Consider the following 17649-nt stretch of genomic DNA (forward strand, 5'->3'; position numbering starts at 1 on the left):
GGCAGCCCCCGAGCCCCAGGAGCCCCCGAAGCCCGGCAGCCCCCAGCCCAGCGGGGGACAGGAGCCACACCCAGCCCCGTGTGCCGAGCGAGGGTCCCTCACCCCAGAACGAGCCCTGGGTGAGTACCTGGGACCCCCAGAACCCCGGGGGATTCCCTTCCTTTCCCCTTCCTCCTTCTCCCTTCCCGTTTGGGGTCCCTGTTTGGGGACCGAGGCCCCCCTGTCTGACAGGTGTGGGGGCAGGGGCGGGGTGGTCCCACCTGGGACAGGAGCAGAAGCTTTCCCCCCTTTTCCAGCCTCGGGTGGAGGAAGAAGCTGCCGCAGGACTTTGGGGTGTTCCCCCAGATCCCTGGCAGCTCTCCGGGGCAGGGGAACCCACCCGGGGGGTGAATCCCGAGCCCATCCCTGTGACTCCTGTCCCCAACAATTTGGGTCCCCTCAGGGACCACCGGGGGCTTGGGAGGGCAGCCAGGTGTCACCTGGAGATTTGGGTGGGCTCCAGAGAGGGGCTGTCACCTGGCCCATCCCCGTTTTTAGGGTTTCAGAGGGGCTGAGAGGAAGCCCAGACCCCGCATCCCCCCGGGGACCCCCGTTGGTGGCCCCGTTGGTGACAGCCCCTCCTTGTCCCCTCCTGCAGCATGTGGCAGGTGTGACCCTGCCCACCTGTGCCAGGTCACCATGGAGCCGTGCCCGGGGCCGCCCCAGGAGGCCCTGCTGACGGTCAACGAGCAGGTATGGCCCCCCAAACTGGGCTGGGACCCCAAAACCGGGCTGGGGAGGGGGATCCACACCCCAAAACCGGGCCGAGGGGTGGGACCCCCAAACCAGGCTGGAGAGGGGGACCCCAAAACCGGGCTGGGGAGGGGGATCCACACCCCAAAACCGGGCCGAGGGGTGGGACCCCAAAATCAGCCAGGGGTGGGACCTCCACCCCAAAACCGGGCCGAGGGGTGGGACCCCCGAACCAGGCTGGAGAGGGGGACCCCAAAACCGGGCTGGGGAGGGGGATCCCCACCCCAAAACCAGTCTGGGGGTGGGACCTCAAAACCAGCCAGAGGTGAGACCTCCACCCCAAAACTGGTCTGGGGTTGGGACCCTAAACCAGGCTGGAGAGGGGGACCCCAAAACCGGGCCGAGGGGTGGGACCCCCGAACCAGGCTGGAGAGGGGGACCCCAAAACCGGGCTGGGGAGGGGGATCCCCACCCCAAAACTGGGCCGAGGGATGGGACCCCAAAACCAGCCAGGGGTGGGACCTCCACCCCAAAACCGGGCCGAGGGGTGGGACCCCAAAACCAGCCAGGGGTGGGACCTCCACCCCAAACCGGGCTGGGAGTGGGACCCTAAACCAGGCTGGAGAGGGGGACCCCAAAACGGGGCTGGGTAGGAGGACCCCAAAACCGGACCTGGACTGGGACCCCCACCCCAAAACCGGGCCAGGGGGTGGGACCCCAAAACCGGGCCAGGGGTGGGACCTCCATCCCCAAAATCGAGCCAGGGGTGAGACCCTCACCCCCAAAACCTGAGCGGGGCTGGGACGCCCCCTGTGTGCCCTGGGCTGGGCTGGAATGCCTGCAGGAGATTTGGGGGGGCTCACCTGGCCCTGCACCTCACCTGTGGGGCTGGAGGGGACACTCTGCAGGTGCGGGGCGCTGTTTTGGGGTGCTGTTTTAATTTGGGGTGCTGTGGGTGTGGGGATGATGCAGGTGGGGGGTACCCGCCGTGTTTTGGGGTGCTGCTGTGTTTTGGGGTGCTGCGGGTTTTGGGGTGCCAGCTCGATGGATTCATACAGGCTCAGGAGGAACAGCCAGGTTTAATTAATCATTAATTAATCCCCCCTGGAGGGGGTGGGGCGAAGTTTTACCCCCTCTGATGTAACATCGGGGTCACCCCCAGTCCTCATGAGGGGCCCCAGAAATGAGTCTGGGGGCACTTTGGGGGCTCTGCTCGTTCTGGCCCTGCTGGGACCCCACACTCTGAATGAGGGGCTGGGCCAGGGGGGACATCCCTGGGACTGGGGACATCCCTGGGACTGGGGGTGTCCTTTGGGACTGGGGACATCCCTGGGACTGGGGGTGTCCCTGGGACTGGGGGTGTCCTTTGGGACTGGGGGTGTCCCTGGGACTGGGGGTGTCCTTTGGGACTGGGGACATCCCTGGGACTGGGGACATCCCTGGGACTGGGGGTGTCCTTTGGGACTGGGGACATCCCTGGGACTGGGGGTGTCCTTTGGGACTGGGGGTGTCCTTTGGGACTGGAGGTGTCCCTCCTTGAACCCCTTCCCTCTCCACCACCCCGTTTTCTGTTTATGGCCCCTCAGGGCTTCATTTACCATTTCAGAACCCCATTTTCCCTTCTAGGGGCACGTTTACGCTTCAGGAGCCCATTTACCCTTCCAGGACCCCATTTATTCCCTGGGGATCCTCTTCCAGGACCCCATTAACCCTTCAGGGCCACACTCGGGCCTGGGAATGGCCCAACACCTCCGGGCTGGGTCTGGGGGAGTTTTGCAGTTGTGAAAGGCAGGACCTGCCTGATAAAAACCCCAATCCCTGGGGTCAGAGCCCAAATCAATCCCTGGGGATCAGAACCCCAATCCCAGCAGTATCAGAAGCCCAATTCCCAGGGATCAGAACCCCAATCAGTCCCTGATGGTCAGAACCCCAATCCCAGGGATCAGAACCCAAATCAATCCCTGGGGATCAGAACCCAAATCAGTCCCTGAGGATCAGAACCCCAATCCCAGGGATCAGAACCCAAATCAATCCCTGGGGATCAGAACCCAAATCAGTCCCTGAGGATCAGAACCCCAATCCCCGGAATCAGAACCCCAATCAGTCCCTGATGGTCAGAACCCCAATCAATGCCCAGGGATCAGAACCCAAATCAATCCCAGGGATCAGAACCCAAATCAATCCCTGGGGATTAGAAACCCAATCCTAGGGATCAGAACCACAATCAATGCCCAGGGATCAGAACCCCAGTCCCAGGAGTATCAGAATCCCAAAGAATCCCTGGGGGTCAGAACCCAAATCAACCCCTGGGATCAGAACCCAAATCAATCCCTGGGGATTAGAAACCCAATCCTAGCAGGTATCAGAACCCCAATTCCCAGGGATCAGAACCCCAGTCAATGCCCAGGGATCAGAACCCCAATCAGTCCCTGAGGATCAGAACCTCAGTCCCAGGAGTATCAGAATCCCAAAGAATCCCCAGGGGTCAAAACCCAAATCGACCCCCAGGTATCAGAACCCAAATCAGTCCCTGAGGATCAGAACCCAAATCCCGGGATCAGAACCCAAATCAATCCCTGGGGATCAGAACCCAAATCCCGGGGATCAGAACCCAAATCAGAACCCAATGTGCACAGGTTGGCAGATCTGCACAGGTGTGCTCATCCTGTGTGTTCAGGTGTGCTCATCCTGTGTGTACAGGTGTGTTCATCCTGTGTGTTCAGGTGTTCATCCTGTGTGCACAGGTCTGCTCATCCTGCGTGTACAGGTGTGCTCATCCCGTGTGTTCAGGTGTGCTCATCCTGCGTGTACAGGTGTTCATCCTGCGTGTTCAGGTGCTCATCCTGTGTGTACAGGTGTGCTCATCCTGCGTGTTCAGGTGTGTTCATCCTGTATGTTCAGGTGTGCTCATCCTGCGTGTTCAGGTGTGCTCATCCTGCGTGTACAGGTGTGCTCATCCTGCGTGTACAGGTGTGCTCATCCTGTGTGTACAGGTGTGTTCATCCTGTGTGTTCAGGTGTGTTCATCCTGTATGTTCAGGTGTGCTCATCCTGCGTGTTCAGGTGTGCTCATCCTGCGTGTACAGGTGTGCTCATCCTGCGTGTTCAGGTGCTCATCCTGCGTGTACAGGTGTGCTCATCCTGCGTGTACAGGTGTGCTCATCCTGCGTGTTCAGGTGTTCATCCTGTGTGTTCAGGTGTGCTCATCCTGTGTGTACAGGTGTGTTCATCCTGCGTGTACAGGTGTGTTCATCCTGCGTGTACAGGTGTGCTCATCCTGCGTGTTCAGGTGCTCATCCTGCGTGTACAGGTGTGCTCATCCTGCGTGTACAGGTGTGTTCATCCTGCGTGTACAGGTGTGTTCATCCTGCGTGTACAGGTGTGCTCATCCTGCGTGTTCAGGTGCTCATCCTGCGTGTACAGGTGTGCTCATCCTGCGTGTACAGGTGTGCTCATCCTGCGTGTTCAGGTGTTCATCCTGTGTGTTCAGGTGTGCTCATCCTGTGTGTACAGGTGTGTTCATCCTGCGTGTACAGGTGTGTTCATCCTGCGTGTACAGGTGTGCTCATCCTGCGTGTTCAGGTGTTCATCCTGCGTGTTCAGGTGTGCTCATCCTGTGTGTACAGGTGTGTTCATCCTGCGTGTACAGGTGTGTTCATCCTGCGTGTACAGGTGTGCTCATCCTGCGTGTTCAGGTGCTCATCCTGCGTGTACAGGTGTGCTCATCCTGCGTGTACAGGTGTGCTCATCCTGCGTGTTCAGGTGTTCATCCTGTGTGTTCAGGTGTGCTCATCCTGTGTGTTCAGGTGTGCTCATCCTGCGTGTACAGGTGTGTTCATCCTGCGTGTACAGGTGTGCTCATCCTGCGTGTTCAGGTGTTCATCCTGTGTGTTCAGGTGTGCTCATCCTGTGTGTACAGGTGTGTTCATCCTGCGTGTTCAGGTGCTCATCCTGTGTGCACAGGTGTGCTCATCCTGCGTGTTCAGGTGTTCATCCTGTGTGTACAGGTGTGTTCATCCTGCGTGTACAGGTGTGTTCATCCTGCGTGTTCAGGTGCTCATCCTGTGTGCACAGGTGTTTTCATCCTGCGTGTTCAGGTGTGCTCATCCTGCGTGTTCAGGTGTGTTCATCCTGTGTGCACAGGTGTGCTCATCCTGTGTGTACAGGTGTGTTCATCCTGCGTGTACAGGTGTGCTCATCCTGTGTGTACAGGTGTGTTCATCCTGCGTGTTCAGGTGCTCATCCTGCGTGTACAGGTGTGTTCATCCTGCGTGTACAGGTGTGTTCATCCTGCGTGTACAGGTGTGTTCATCCTGCGTGCACAGGTGTGTTCATCCTGTGTGTACAGGTGTTCATCCTGCGTATACTGGTGTGTTCATCCTGTGTGCACAGGTCTGCTCATCCTGCGTGTTCAGGTGCTCATCCTGTGTGTACAGGTGTGCTCATCCTTTGTGTTCAGGTGTGCTCATCCTGCGTGTACAGGTGTGTTCATCCCGCGTGTACAGGTGTTCATCCTGCGTGTACAGGTGTGCTCATCCTTTGTGTTCAGGTGTGCTCATCCTGTGTGTACAGGTGTGTTCATCCTGCGTGTACAGGTGTGTTCATCCTGTGTGCGTTGCACAGGTACTTTAACAGCACACACATAAAATCCATTTCAACATTTGCAAAAATCCGATATTATAACATGGATCTGTATCAGCTATGGCACTGAGCTTAATTAGCACCAGAAACTCAAACTGTATCTCTACAAAAAGGTTAAAGTGCACATAAAGAATCCTTTTCAATATTTGCAAAAAGCCAGAATTGTAACGTTTCTGTAACACTGCGTGGGGCTGATTTTCACCCAGGGGAGAGGAGGAGGAAGGAGAGGAGGGAGGGAAGAGGGCAGGAGCTGCCCCAGAGCTGCCGGAGCCTTTGAAAACACAAACCAGGGAGCAATGGCAATTCCATTCCCGCTCACCATGAGGCACAAAGACAGGAAAACTGCGAGCCTGGGGTCCATCCTTGGAACCTTGCTCTGCTTGGAACATTTAGAATAATTTTAATAACAATAATTGTGCTGAAAATGAAGGAGGAGCAAATGTTAAGCTTCTTCAGCTTGCTCTGCACGTACTCACCCCACCACACGCTTCCAAGACTTTTCACCCTTTCTGCATTTTAGCCAGCAAAGAAATTCGTGCCCATTGGCTATAAATTACAGAACTGTCATTAATTAGCAGTTTATGGTTATTGCTTTCTCTTCTGGTGCTGGTTCATTCCCATTTTCAGTCTCTTCAGGGCCTTTTTCCCCGCCGGGGAGAGTTCCAGTGCAGCTGTGGGCCGCCTGTGTCTCTTCCTTATCTCTGGGCTCAGCAGAGTGTCCTTGTGCTCTGTAAATCCCGTGTTCCTCACGCCCGGTTCCAGCACAAACATCTCCCTGTGCCAGGCTGTGTTTATTGGGGCTGGCTCAGCGCAGCCCCGAGCTCGGCCGTGTCCCCAGCCTGGGCTCCCAAAGCCATGAATGAGAAAGCCATTAATGAGAAAAGTTCATTGAAACCATTAATTAGGACAGTCCTTAGGAAAGCTGTATCGTTTCCAATGCAGAGGCACAGTTTGTGAGTGGTTCAGGAAGGGTTGGGTGTGTCAGGAAATTTAATCCTTAAACACCAGAGGTTTGTGTCCAAAAAGGAGCCAGAGGAGCCCTTTGGCTTTATTCAATAAAGGGAGAGGCCGTGGGGCATTCCCCTGGGCTCTCTCCAAGTTTTGGAGCCTCCTTTTTATCCCAATTTCCCTCTCTTTTTCCCCATTTCCGAGGTACTCGAGAGGTTCAGTCTTCCCAGAACCCCTGATACCGAAGATTCCCCTCTAATGCACAACCCTCCCTTTTCATTTTTAATTCTTGTGGAATTCAGGGGTTTTTCTTCCCCCCATTGTTTCTTTCATCTTTCAACGTCCAATTTCATTTATCAGCAAACCTAAAGTTTATTTGTGAAAGCAAATCTCTTTTTCCCATTCACCAATCAGTGGAACCCTTCCCATTGTTTCTTTTATCTGCCAGGGCTGGTTTTATCCACCAGCAGACCCAGAGACAAATCCCTCATTGCTCTCAGGTGGGAGCTGGGAAGAGATTCCCTCGTGTTTGATCCCTGTCCCCTCTCCTGCCCTGGGATGGGCCCCTGGGACGTTTCCTTGGGTTTTGTCAAGGTCGTTTCATTCCCTTGTTCATAACTCTGCAAAACTCAGCCAAATCCAGCCCAAATCCAAAGCCTTCCGAGGCAAAACTGACACTGAAATGCCCAAAATGGAACTGCAGCTGAAATCCCCAAATTCCTGCAGCCGGGTGATTCCAAGCATTCATTAATGTACCAACTCCCAGGCCTAATTTGGGTCAGTTCCCTGATTTTCAATTAGCTGATACAAATTTATACATGAGGTAAATGTACATTTAACCTAAAAGGAAAAGAAAAGCTTTTCCCACTCCATTCTTTTTTTTTTCCCAGTAAAAAAAAGACAAAACCAACTTAGCAAAAAAAACCCAAACTGACAGCACATGAAATAATCTGTTTCAGATAATTTAGCTGCCCAACAAGCTGCTCACAATAACAATTCCTACAATTGTTAAGTTGATAACGCAGGCAGTTCTTTTGGGGACAGTTCAAGGTCTCCTTGGTCCCACACAGCTCCATCGGGTCCCAGAAAAGGGAAGAATTCAGCCCGGGTTATTGCAAAGCAGGAGAAGGAAAAATCCCCCGCTGAGGGTTGATTCCATTCCCGGCTCGTTTCTCCTCCGGCAGCTGCGGGGTGAGACTGGGAGGGCAGAGGGGCCACCCCAAATCCTGGCACAGCCTGGGAGCCTCCCCTGCGAGCCCAGCGCCCCCCACTCAGGACTGGTGGGACTGGTCAGCTCCTGGGGGGGCTGGGAGGGTGAGACCCCCCCCCGTGCCCAAGGAGCTGGTGGGAATCTCCTTGGAATTCTGATTTTCCCTCTTTTTTCTGCTGCCCTGCCCCAGCATCCCCCCCCCCGTGGCACTGATCCCCCAGCCCCAGCACCCCGGGGGGGTCGGGAATTGTCAGAGCCAGGGGACAGCAACGCCGTTGGTCACAGGGGACAGTGACCACGGAGTGACACTCGGGGTGCCACCCCCGCTCCCCACCCCGGGTCAGTGTCACCTCCCTGGGGGACAGCTGGGCTTTGTGACAGAGGGAACCCGCAGTGACCTGGGTCACACCAGGAACCCCAAAGAGACCTGGGTCACACCGGGAACCCCAAAGAGACCTGGGTCACACCGGGAACCCCAACACCATCCTTGAGCAGAGGGAACCCCGCACAGACCTGGGTCACACCAGGAACCCCAAAATCATCCCTGAGCACAGGGAACCCCAAAGAGACCTGGGTCACACCGGGAACCCCAACACCAGCACTGAGCAGAGGGAACCCAAAGAGACCTGGGTCACACCGGGAACCCCAAAGAGACCTGGGTCACACCAGGAACCCCAAAGAGACCTGGGTTACACCAGGAACCCCAACACCATCCCTGACCAGGGGGAACCCGCAGAGACCTGGGTCACACCAGGAACCCCAAAATCATCCCTGAGCAGAGGGAACCCCGAAGAGACCTGGGTCACAGCAGGAACCCCAACACCAGCACTGAGCAGAGGGAACCCCAACATCATCCTTGAGCAGAGGGAACCCGCAGAGACCTGGGTCACACCGGGAACCCCAAAATCAGCACTGAGCACAGGGAACCCCAAAGAGACCTGGGTCACAGCAGGAACCCCAAAGAGACCTGGGTGACACCAGGAACCCCAACATCCATGACCACAGGGAACCCCAAAGAGACCTGGGTCACACCGGGAACCCCAACACCAGCACTGACCTCACTGAGCACTGACCACTGCACCCACCCCAGGGACCCTCAGTGACCACTTGGGAAGAGTTGGATTTTGCTCTGGGTTTAGGAGGGTGTTGGACTTTGCTCTGGTTTAGGGCAGGGTTGGGTTTGCTCTGGGTTTAGAGGAGGAGTTTGATTCTGGGTTTAGAGGAGGGTTGGGTTTGCTCTGGTTTAGGGGAGAGTTGAATTTTGCTCTGGTTTAGGGCAGGGTTGGGTTTGCTCTGGTTTAGTAGAGAGTTGGGTTTGCTCTGGTTTAGAGGAGAGTTGGGTTTGCTCTGGTTTAGAGGAGGGTTGGGTTTGCTCTGGTTTAGAGGAGGGTTGGGTTTGCTCTGGTTTAGAGGAGGAGTTTAATTGATTCTGGGTTTAGGGGAGGGTTGGGTTTGCTCTGGTTTAGTAGAGAGTTGAATTTTGCTCTGGTTTAGGGCAGGGTTGGGTTTGCTCTGGGTCTTGCAGGGGAGCAGCCGCATTCTCAGGAGGTTCAGGAACAGTGCTGGACCCTCTGGGGGTCGGCGGTTGTGTCCCCATTAACCCTTTCAGGGTCTGCTTGTGTCCCCATTAACCCTTTGGGGGTCGGTGGTTTTGTCCCCATTAACCCTTTCAGGGTCAGGTTTTGTCCCCATTAACCCTTTCAGGGTCGGTGGTTTTGTCCCCATTAACCCTTTCAGGGTCAGGTTGTGTCCCCATTAACCCTTTCAGGGTCAGGTTTTGTCCCCATTAACCCTTTCAGGGTCTGCTTGTGTCCCCATTAACCCTTTCAGGGTCAGGTTGTGTCCCCATTAACCCTTTGGGGGCCGGCTGGGCTCTCTCAGGGGGAAAACCTCGCCGAGCTCTGGGGCACCAGGGAGCCTCAGTGGCTCTGACGTGCCCAGGTCCCACCTGGGGGAGGAGAGAGCTGGAGCAGAGGGGGCAGTGAAGATCAGACCCCCGCAGCTGCCAGGACCTTCTGCTGGGGATTTCTGTCACCTCCCCATGAGTCTGGGGGCACTTTGGGGGCTCTGCTCGTTCTGGCCCTGCTGGGACCCCACACTCCAAATGAGGGGCTGGGCCAGTGGGACATCCCTGGGACTGGGGACATCCCTGGGACTGGGAGTGTCCCTGGGACTGGGAGTGTCCTTTGGACTGGGGACATCCCTGGGACTGGGGGTGTCCTTTGGGACTGGGGACATCCCTGGGACTGGGGGTGTCCCTGGGACTGGGGGTGTCCTTTGGACTGGGGACATCCCTGGGACTGGGGGTGTCCCTGGGACTGGGGGTGTCCTTTGGACTGGGGGTGTCCTTTGGACTGGGGACATCCCTGGGACTGGGGGTGTCCCTGGGACTGGGGGTGTCCTTTGGACTGGGGGTGTCCTTTGGACTGGGGACATCCCTGGGACTGGGGGTGTCCTTTGGGACTGGGAATGTCCCTGGGACTGGGGACATCCCTGGGACTGGGGGTGTCCTTTGGGACTGGGGGTGTCCTTTGGACTGGGGACATCCCTGGGACTGGGGGTGTCCTTTGGGACTGGGGGTGTCCTTGGGACTGGGGACATCCCTGGGACTGGGGGTGTCCTTTGGACTGGGGGTGTCCCTGGGACTGGGGGAACGTCCCAGCAGCTCGGGGGTGTTTCTGGGGCGGTGTTGCCGCGGCGAAGGGCAGGACCCGCTGATAGCGGCTCTGTCCGGCGGGATAAGGAGCCCGATCCCTCCCGCCCGGGCCGCTCCTCCGGCTCAGGGCCCAGCGCGGTCCCTCCCCTGCCCCCGGCCATGGCCGCGGGGTTCGGGGCGCTCACCGTGTGCGTTCCTGTCCCTGCCACGCTGCTGCAGGTACGGGGGGAGCGGCTGCGTCTGGAAACACCGGCCCGGGGTGCTGCAGGGGTGCGGGGCTCTGCAGGTTTGGGGTGCGTTAGGTTTGGGGTGCCGGCTCCATTTGGGGGTGCCAGCTCCGTTTGGGGGCGCCGGTTCTGTTTAGGGGTGCCGGCTCCATTTGGGGGTGCCGGCTCCGTTTGGGGGTGCTGATTCTGTTTGGGGATGCCGGTTTTGTTTGGGGGTTCCGGTTCTGTTTGGGGGTGCTGGTTCTCTTTAGAGGTGCCGGCTCCGTTTGGGGGTGCTGATTCTGTTTGGGGGTGCCGGCTCCGTTTGGGGGTGCTGATTCTGTTTGGGGGTTCCGGTTCTGTTTGGGGGTGCCGGCTCCATTTGGGGGTGCCGGCTCCATTTGGGGGTGCTGCAGCTGTGGAGGTTTTGCTGTAGGTTTGGGGGTGCTGTTTCTGTTTGGGGGTGCTGGTTCTGTTTTGGGGGTGCCGGTCCTGTTTTGGGGGTGCTGCAGCTGCGGAGGTTTTGCTGTAGGTTTGGGGGTGCTTTAGGTTTGGGGGTGCTGTTTCTGTTTGGGGGTGCCGGATCTGTTTGGGGGTGCTGCAGCTGCGGAGGTTTTGCTGTAGGTTTGGGGGTGCTGGTTCTGTTTTGGGGGTGCCGGTCCTGTTTTGGGGGTGCTGCAGCTGCGGAGGTTTTGCTGTAGGTTTGGGGGTGCTTTAGGTTTGGGGGTGCTGTTTCTGTTTGGGGGTGCCGGATCTGTTTGGGGGTGCTGCAGCTGCGGAGGTTTTGCTGTAGGTTTGGGGGTGCTGGTTCTGTTTTGGGGGTGCCGGTCCTGTTTTGGGGGTGCTGCAGCTGCGGAGGTTTTGCTGTAGGTTTGGGGGTGCTTTAGTTTTGGGGGTGCCGGTTCTGTTTTGGGGGTGCTGGTCCTGTTTTGGGGGTGCTGCAGCTGTGGAGGTTTTGCTGTAGGTTTGGGGGTGCTTTAGGTTTGGGGGTGCTGTTTCTGTTTGGGGGTGCTGGTTCTGTTTTGGGGGTGCCGGTCCTGTTTTGGGGGTGCTGCAGCTGCGGAGGTTTTGCTGTAGGTTTGGGGGCGCCGGTTCTGTTTTGGGGGTGCTGGTTCTGTTTTGGGGGTGCCGGTTCTGATTTGGGGGTGCTGCAGCTGCGGAGGTTTTGCTGTAGGTTTGGGGGTGCCGGCTCTGTTTTGGGGGTGCCGGTCCTGTTTTGGGGGTGCCGGTTCTGTTTTGGGGCTGCCGGTCCTGTTTTGGGGGTGCTGCAGCTGTGGAGGTTTTGCTGTAGGTTTGGGGGCGCTGCAGGTGAGGGCGTGCTTTAGGTGTGGGGGTGCTGTGAATTTGGGGGTGCTGCGACCGCTGGCAGCGCTTCACCTGCCCAAGGTGTCAGCCGGGGGTGCCCCTGGAGTTGGGGTGATGCCAGCAAAGCACTGAGGTGTCGGGGGGCTGGGACTCCCCCACCCGTTCCTCCCTCCTCCGGGGTCCAAGTGGACTCTGCGCCCCAAAACCAGGGGGACGGGGGGGAGCCTTGGGGGACACGGCCGCGGGGTGACGCACCTGGAGCTGATTTTGGGGTCCGTTTGCAGGTTATCGTCATGTCCAGCCACGAGACCATCCGGGTGCTGGAGGTGGGGGTGGATGGGGACCCCAAAACGGCCGGGGAGGGAGCGGGGGGGTCCCCGGCACAGGGGGGCCCCCCAGGTGTGGAGGACGCTCCCGCCAGCACCCCGAGCTCGTCCGGCGGGGAGGCGGCAGGTGAGAGACTCCCCCTTCCCTTCCATTCCCGGGATCGTTCCCGGTTCCCCCGGGTCTCTCCGTCCCGGGATCGTTCCCGGTTCCCCCGGGTCTCTCCGTCCCGGGATCGTTCCCGGTTCCCCCGGGTCTCTCTCTCCCGGGATCGTTCCCGGTTCCCCCGGGTCTCTCCGTCCCGGGATCGTTCCCGGTTCCCCCGGGTCTCCCATTCCCGGGATCGTTCCCGGTTCCCCCGGGTCTCCCATTCCTGGGATCGTTCCCGGTTCCCCCGGGTCTCTCTCTCCCGGGATCGTTCCCGGTTCCCCCGGGTCTCCCATTCCCGGGATCGTTCCCGGTTCCCCCGGGTCTCCCATTCCCGGGATCGTTCCCGGTTCCCCCGGGTCTCCCATTCCCGGGATCGTTCCCGGTTCCCCCGGGTCCCTCCGTCCCGGGATCGTTCCCGGTTCCCCCGGGTCTCTCCGTCCCGGGATCGTTCCCGGTTCCCCCGGGTCTCCCATTCCCGGGATCGTTCCCGGTTCCCCCGGGTCCCTCCGTCCCGGGATCGTTCCCGGTTCCCCCGGGTCTCTCCGTCCCGGGATCGTTCCCGGTTCCCCCGGGTCTCCCATCCCTGGGATCGTTCCCGGTTCCCCCGGGTCTCTCCGTCGCGGGATCGTTCCCGGTTCCCCCGGGTCTCTCTCTCCCGGGATCGTTCCCGGTTCCCCCGGGTCTCCCATTCCCGGGATCGTTCCCGGTTCCCCCGGGTCTCTCCGTCCCGGGATCGTTCCCGGTTCCCCCGGGTCTCCCATTCCCGGGATCGTTCCCGGTTCCCCCGGGTCTCTCTCTCCCGGGATCGATCCCAGCTCCATCCCTTGGAGCAGAGGGGGTGTCTGGCTTGTGTCACCTGGCTGGTGTCACCTGGCTGGTGTCACCTGGGCTGCTCCGCAGTCCTGCTGCGGGTCCCGCCCCACCGTCCCCCCGGCAGCTCTCGTTTTGGGGAGATCCCGCTTTATTCCTCACTGCTTTCTGGCCAACGCCCCAGATCCGGCAGGACACGCGCCTGTCGCCTGTCACCTGTCCCCTGTCACCTGTCACCTGTCCCGGCTCCCATCCTCTCTCCTGCCGGGGGAGGAGGAGGCCGCACCCGGGGGGTGGCGGGTGTCACCCCCTGGTCCCGCTGCGGCTGGCCCGGGTCCCTGCCCCTCCTGCGTCCCCTCCCCGCGCTGTGCCCGCACCTGGGGACACCTGAGGGAGGGTGCTCACTGCCCGGCCGTGCCGAATTGGGGTGTCACCCTCCCTCTCACCCCGGCCTGGTTGTCCCCCAGGTAAAGCCAAAGCGGCGTCGCCCACCCCGGTGCCCTCGAGCCCGGCCCCGAGCCAGCCCGGCGTGACACACCTGGCCGTGCAGGCCACCCCACAGGTAACTGTCCCCCGGGGCCGGGGGGCCAGGGGGGACCCCGGGGGAGGTGGCCGCAGAGAGGGGGTGGCCAGGTAAGGGGGACCCCTTTTGTCCCCCCGCGCAGACCCGGGGAGAAGGGAGGCCCCAGGTGTCCCTATGGAGAAGGGGTCCTGTGTTAGGGGGGACCCCGGGGTAAAGGGGATCCCCTCTCTGCCCCCCACCCCAACAGAGCGGGGTCAGCAGGAGGGGGGGACCCCCCTTAATCCCCTCCAGAGAGGCACCTCCACAGCCCCCCAGTGCCCCCCCCTTCACAGAGCTCCCCCCCATCTCCCCACGGAGAGGGGTTCCCGGTTCAGGGGGGCTCCCCCTTCGCCTTCTCCCCCCCCCACCCCGAGGTTCACCAGGGAGCCCCCCGGATCCCCCTTCCCCCAGGGGCTCACCGGGCAGGGGGGCTCCCCCTGTGCCCCCCCCCCAGAGGGATTCACCGGGGGGTTCCCCCTTTGCCCCCTCCCCAGAGGGGTGTCCCAGGCCGGGCGGGGGGGCCCCGCGGGGGTTTCCCTGATGCTGAGCAGGGCGTTGATTTGTGTTTCTCTTTCAAATCTCATTTATCTCCGCAGGTGTTGGCTCAGGAAAGCTTAGCCACAGGTGTGACAGGAGTAATGGTTCCGGCAGGGACAGTTACTCAACCTCTTCTTATCCCCATCAGTATTGCAGGTCAGGTGACAGGCCAGCAGGCGCTGGCCCTGGTGACAATTCCCACAGCAACGCTCGCCGCGCTCCCGGGACTGACGCCGGCGGCACCTGCGGGGGCGATTTTCAAACCGCCCGTAGCCAATCTCACAGGTAACCGCAGGTAACCGCGCCCGCCCGGGCAGCCGGCGCGGCACCGGGGACTGGCAGCGAGAGCGGGCAGCTCTGGGGCTCGGCTGCGGCCGCAGGAGCCCGCGGGCTTGGACTCGGGGCGCTGGAGGATCAAGGTGTAGATCTGGGGCTCCAGGTGTGACACCTGCTGCAGATTTGGGGCTCCAGGTGTGGCACCTGGTGTAGATTTAGGGCTCCAGATGTGGCACCTGGTGTAGATTTAGGGCTCCAGATGTGGCACCTGGTGTAGCTTTGAGGCTCCAGGTGTGACACCTGGTGTAGATTTCCAGGTGTGGCACCTGGTGTAGATTTGGGGCTCCAGATGTGGCACCTGGTGTAGATTTAGGACTCCAGATGTGGCACCTGGTGTAGATTTGGTGCTCCAGCTGTGGCACCTGGTGCAGCTTTGAGGCTCCAGGTGTGGCACCTGGTGTAGATTTCCAGGTGTGGCACCTGGTGTAGATTTAGGGCTCCAGCTGTGGCACCTGGTGTAGATTTAGGCCTCCAGCTGTGGCACCTGGTTTAGATTTGGGGCTCCAGCTGTGGCACCTGGTGCAGCTTTGAGGCTCCAGGTGTGGCACCTGATATAGATTTCCAGGTGTGACACCTGGTGTAGATTTGGGGCTCCAGCTGTGGCACCTGGTTTAGATTTGGGGCTCCAGCTGTGGCACCTGGTGTAGATTTGGGGCTCCAGCTGTGGCACCTGGTGCAGATTTGGGGTTCCAGCTGTGGCACCTGGTGTAGATTTAGGACTCCAGATGTGGCACCTGGTGTAGATTTGGTGCTCCAGCTGTGGCACCTGGTGCAGCTTTGAGGCTCCAGGTGTGGCACCTGATATAGATTTCCAGGTGTGGTACCTGGTTTAGATTTGGGGCTCCAGGTGTGGCACCTGGTTTAGCTTTGGAGCTCCAGATGTGGCACCTGGTGTTGCTTTGGGCCTCCAGCTGTGGCACCTGGTGTAGATTTAGCACTCCAGCTGTGTCACCTGGTTTAGATTTGGGGCTCCAGGTGTGCACCTTGTGTAGATTTCCAAATATGGCGCCTGATGTAGATTTGGGGCTCCAGCTGTGGCACTGGTTGACGTTTCCAGATGTGGTACCTGATGTAGATTTGGGGCTCCAGGTGTGGCACCTAGTGTAGCTTTGAGGCTCCAGGTGTGACACCTGGTGTAGCTTTGGGGCTCCAGATGTGGCACCTGGTATAGATTTCCAGATGTGGAACCTGGTGTAGATTTAGGACTCCAGATGTGGCACCTGGTGTAGCTTTGGGACTCCAGCTGTGGCTGCAGGAGGGCTCTGAAAAGGGCTTGAATTTGGGGAATTGAAGCGAATTTGGGGAAGTGAAGTGTGAAAGGTGCAGATTTGGGGCTCCAGGTGCAGATTTGGGGCTCCAGGTGCAGCTCCAGGTGCAGATTTGTGGCTCCAGGTGTAGATTTGGGGCTCCAGGTGTCGATTTGGGGTGCCAGATGCAGATTTGGGGCTCCAGGTGCAGATGTGGGGCTCCAGGTGCAGATTTGGGGTCTCAGGTGCAGATTTGGGGCTCCATGTGCAACTCCAGGTGCAGCTTTGGGGCTGCAGGTGCAGATTTGGGGTGTCAGGTGCAGATTTGGGGCTCCAGGTGTAGATGTGGGGCTCCAGGTGTAGATTTGGGGCTCCAGGTGCAGATTTCGGGCTCCAGGTTTAGCTCCAGGTGCAGCTCCAGGTGCAGATTTGGGGTGCCAGATGCAGATTTGGGGCTCCAGGTGCAGATTTGGGTGTCAGGTGCAGATTTGGGGCTCCAAGTGCAGATTTGGGGCTCCAGGGTCAGATTTGTGGCTCCAGGTGCAGATTTGGGGCTCCAGGTGCAACTCCAGGTGCAGATTTGGGGCTGCAGGTTCAGATTTGGGGTGCCAGGTGCAGATTTGGGGTGTCAGGTGCAGATTTGGGGCTCCAGGTGCAGTTTTGGGACTCCAGGTGCAGATTTGGGGCTGCAGGTGCAGATTTGGGGCTCAGGTGTGGCACCAGATGCAGATTTGGGGCGCCAGATGCATATTTGGGGTTCCAGGCGCAGATTTGGGGCTCCAGGTGTGGCTCCAGGTGCAACTCCAGGTGCGGATTTGGGGTGTCAGGTGTAGATTTGGGGCTCCAGGTGCGGATTTAGGGTGTCAGGTGCAGATTTGGGGCTCCGGGTGCGGATTTGGGGCTCCAGGTGCGGCTCCAGATGCAGATTTGGGGTGTCAGGTGCAGATTTGGGGCTCCAGGTGTAGATGTGGGGCTCCAGGTGCAGATTTCGGGCTCCAGGTGCAGATTTGGGGCTCCAGGTGTAGATTTGGGGCTCCAGGTGCAGATTTGGGGTGCCAGGTGCAGCTCCTGGTGCAGATTTGTGGCTCCAGGTGCAGCTTTGGGGCTGCAGGTGCAGATTTGGGGCTCAGGTGTGGCTCCAGGTGCAGATTTGGGGTGTCAGGTGCAGCTTTGGGGCTCCAGGTGCAGATTTGGGGTGTCAGGTGCAGATTTGGGGCTCCAGGTGCGGCTCCAGATGCAGATTTGGGGTGCCAGGTGCAGATTTGGGGTGTCAGGTGCAGCTTTGGGGCTCCAGGTGCAGATTTGGGGTGTCAGGTGCAGATTTGGGGTGTCAGGTGTGGCTCCAGGTGCAGATTTGGGGTGTCAGGTGCAGCTTTGGGGCTCCAGGTGTAGATTTGGGGCTCCAGGTGCAGCTCCAGGTGTAGATTTGGGGTGTCAGGTGCAGCTTTGGGGCTCCAGGTGCAGATTTGTGGTGTCAGGTGCAGATTTGGGGTGTCAGGTGTGGCTCCAGGTGCAGATTTGGGGCTGCAGGTGCAGATTTGGGGTGTCAGGTGCAGATTTGGGGTGTCAGGTGTGGCTCCAGGTGCAGCTTTGGGGTGTCAGGTGCAGCTTTGGGGCTCCAGGTGCAGATTTGGGGTGTCAGGTGCAGCTTTGGGGTGTCAGGTGCAGCTTTGGGGCTCCAGGTGCAGATTTGGGGTCTCAGGTGCAGCTTTGGGGTGTCAGGTGCAGCTTTGGGGCTCCAGGTGAGCCCCCCCTGCAGCAGGCGAGGGGGGTGGGCCCTGCAGGTGGGGAAGGGGAGGGACCGACCCCAGCTCGGGGGGCTTTTAGGGACCCTTCACCTGTGCCAGGTGTGTCCGGGGACATTTTGGGTTCCCCCGCTCCGTGCTGCAGCAGCACCGGGTGCGGGTGAGACCCCGCCAGGTGAGGGAGGGGACAGCGGGGCGGGGCGGGGGCGGGGGGACGCGGTCGCCTGTCCCCGGTGTCGCC

The 17649-nt window shown here is 59.5% G+C and overlaps 1 protein-coding gene across 3 annotated transcripts in view; it reads left to right on the forward strand.

Annotated features, from left to right (window-relative positions):
* Nucleotides 1–17649, forward strand: part of POU6F1 (POU class 6 homeobox 1) — a 28490-nt gene continuing 10841 nt past the window's right edge. For 2 of the 3 annotated variants that reach the window (XM_038164192.1, XM_038164194.1), the window contains exons 1-4: nucleotides 10277–10405; nucleotides 11982–12150; nucleotides 13449–13543; nucleotides 14140–14365. In XM_038164192.1, the coding sequence (XP_038020120.1) occupies nucleotides 10346–10405; nucleotides 11982–12150; nucleotides 13449–13543; nucleotides 14140–14365 (550 nt within the window). In that variant the 5' untranslated portion in view covers nucleotides 10277–10345. Of the gene's footprint in view, nucleotides 120–637; nucleotides 733–10276; nucleotides 10406–11981; nucleotides 12151–13448; nucleotides 13544–14139; nucleotides 14366–17649 lie in introns of those variants that run through there. The other variant, XM_038164193.1, reaches the window with a different exon arrangement.

Source organism: Motacilla alba, chromosome 29 (genome assembly GCF_015832195.1).
Source record: "Motacilla alba alba isolate MOTALB_02 chromosome 29, Motacilla_alba_V1.0_pri, whole genome shotgun sequence".
In the NCBI taxonomy this organism is placed as follows: domain Eukaryota; kingdom Metazoa; phylum Chordata; class Aves; order Passeriformes; family Motacillidae; genus Motacilla; species Motacilla alba.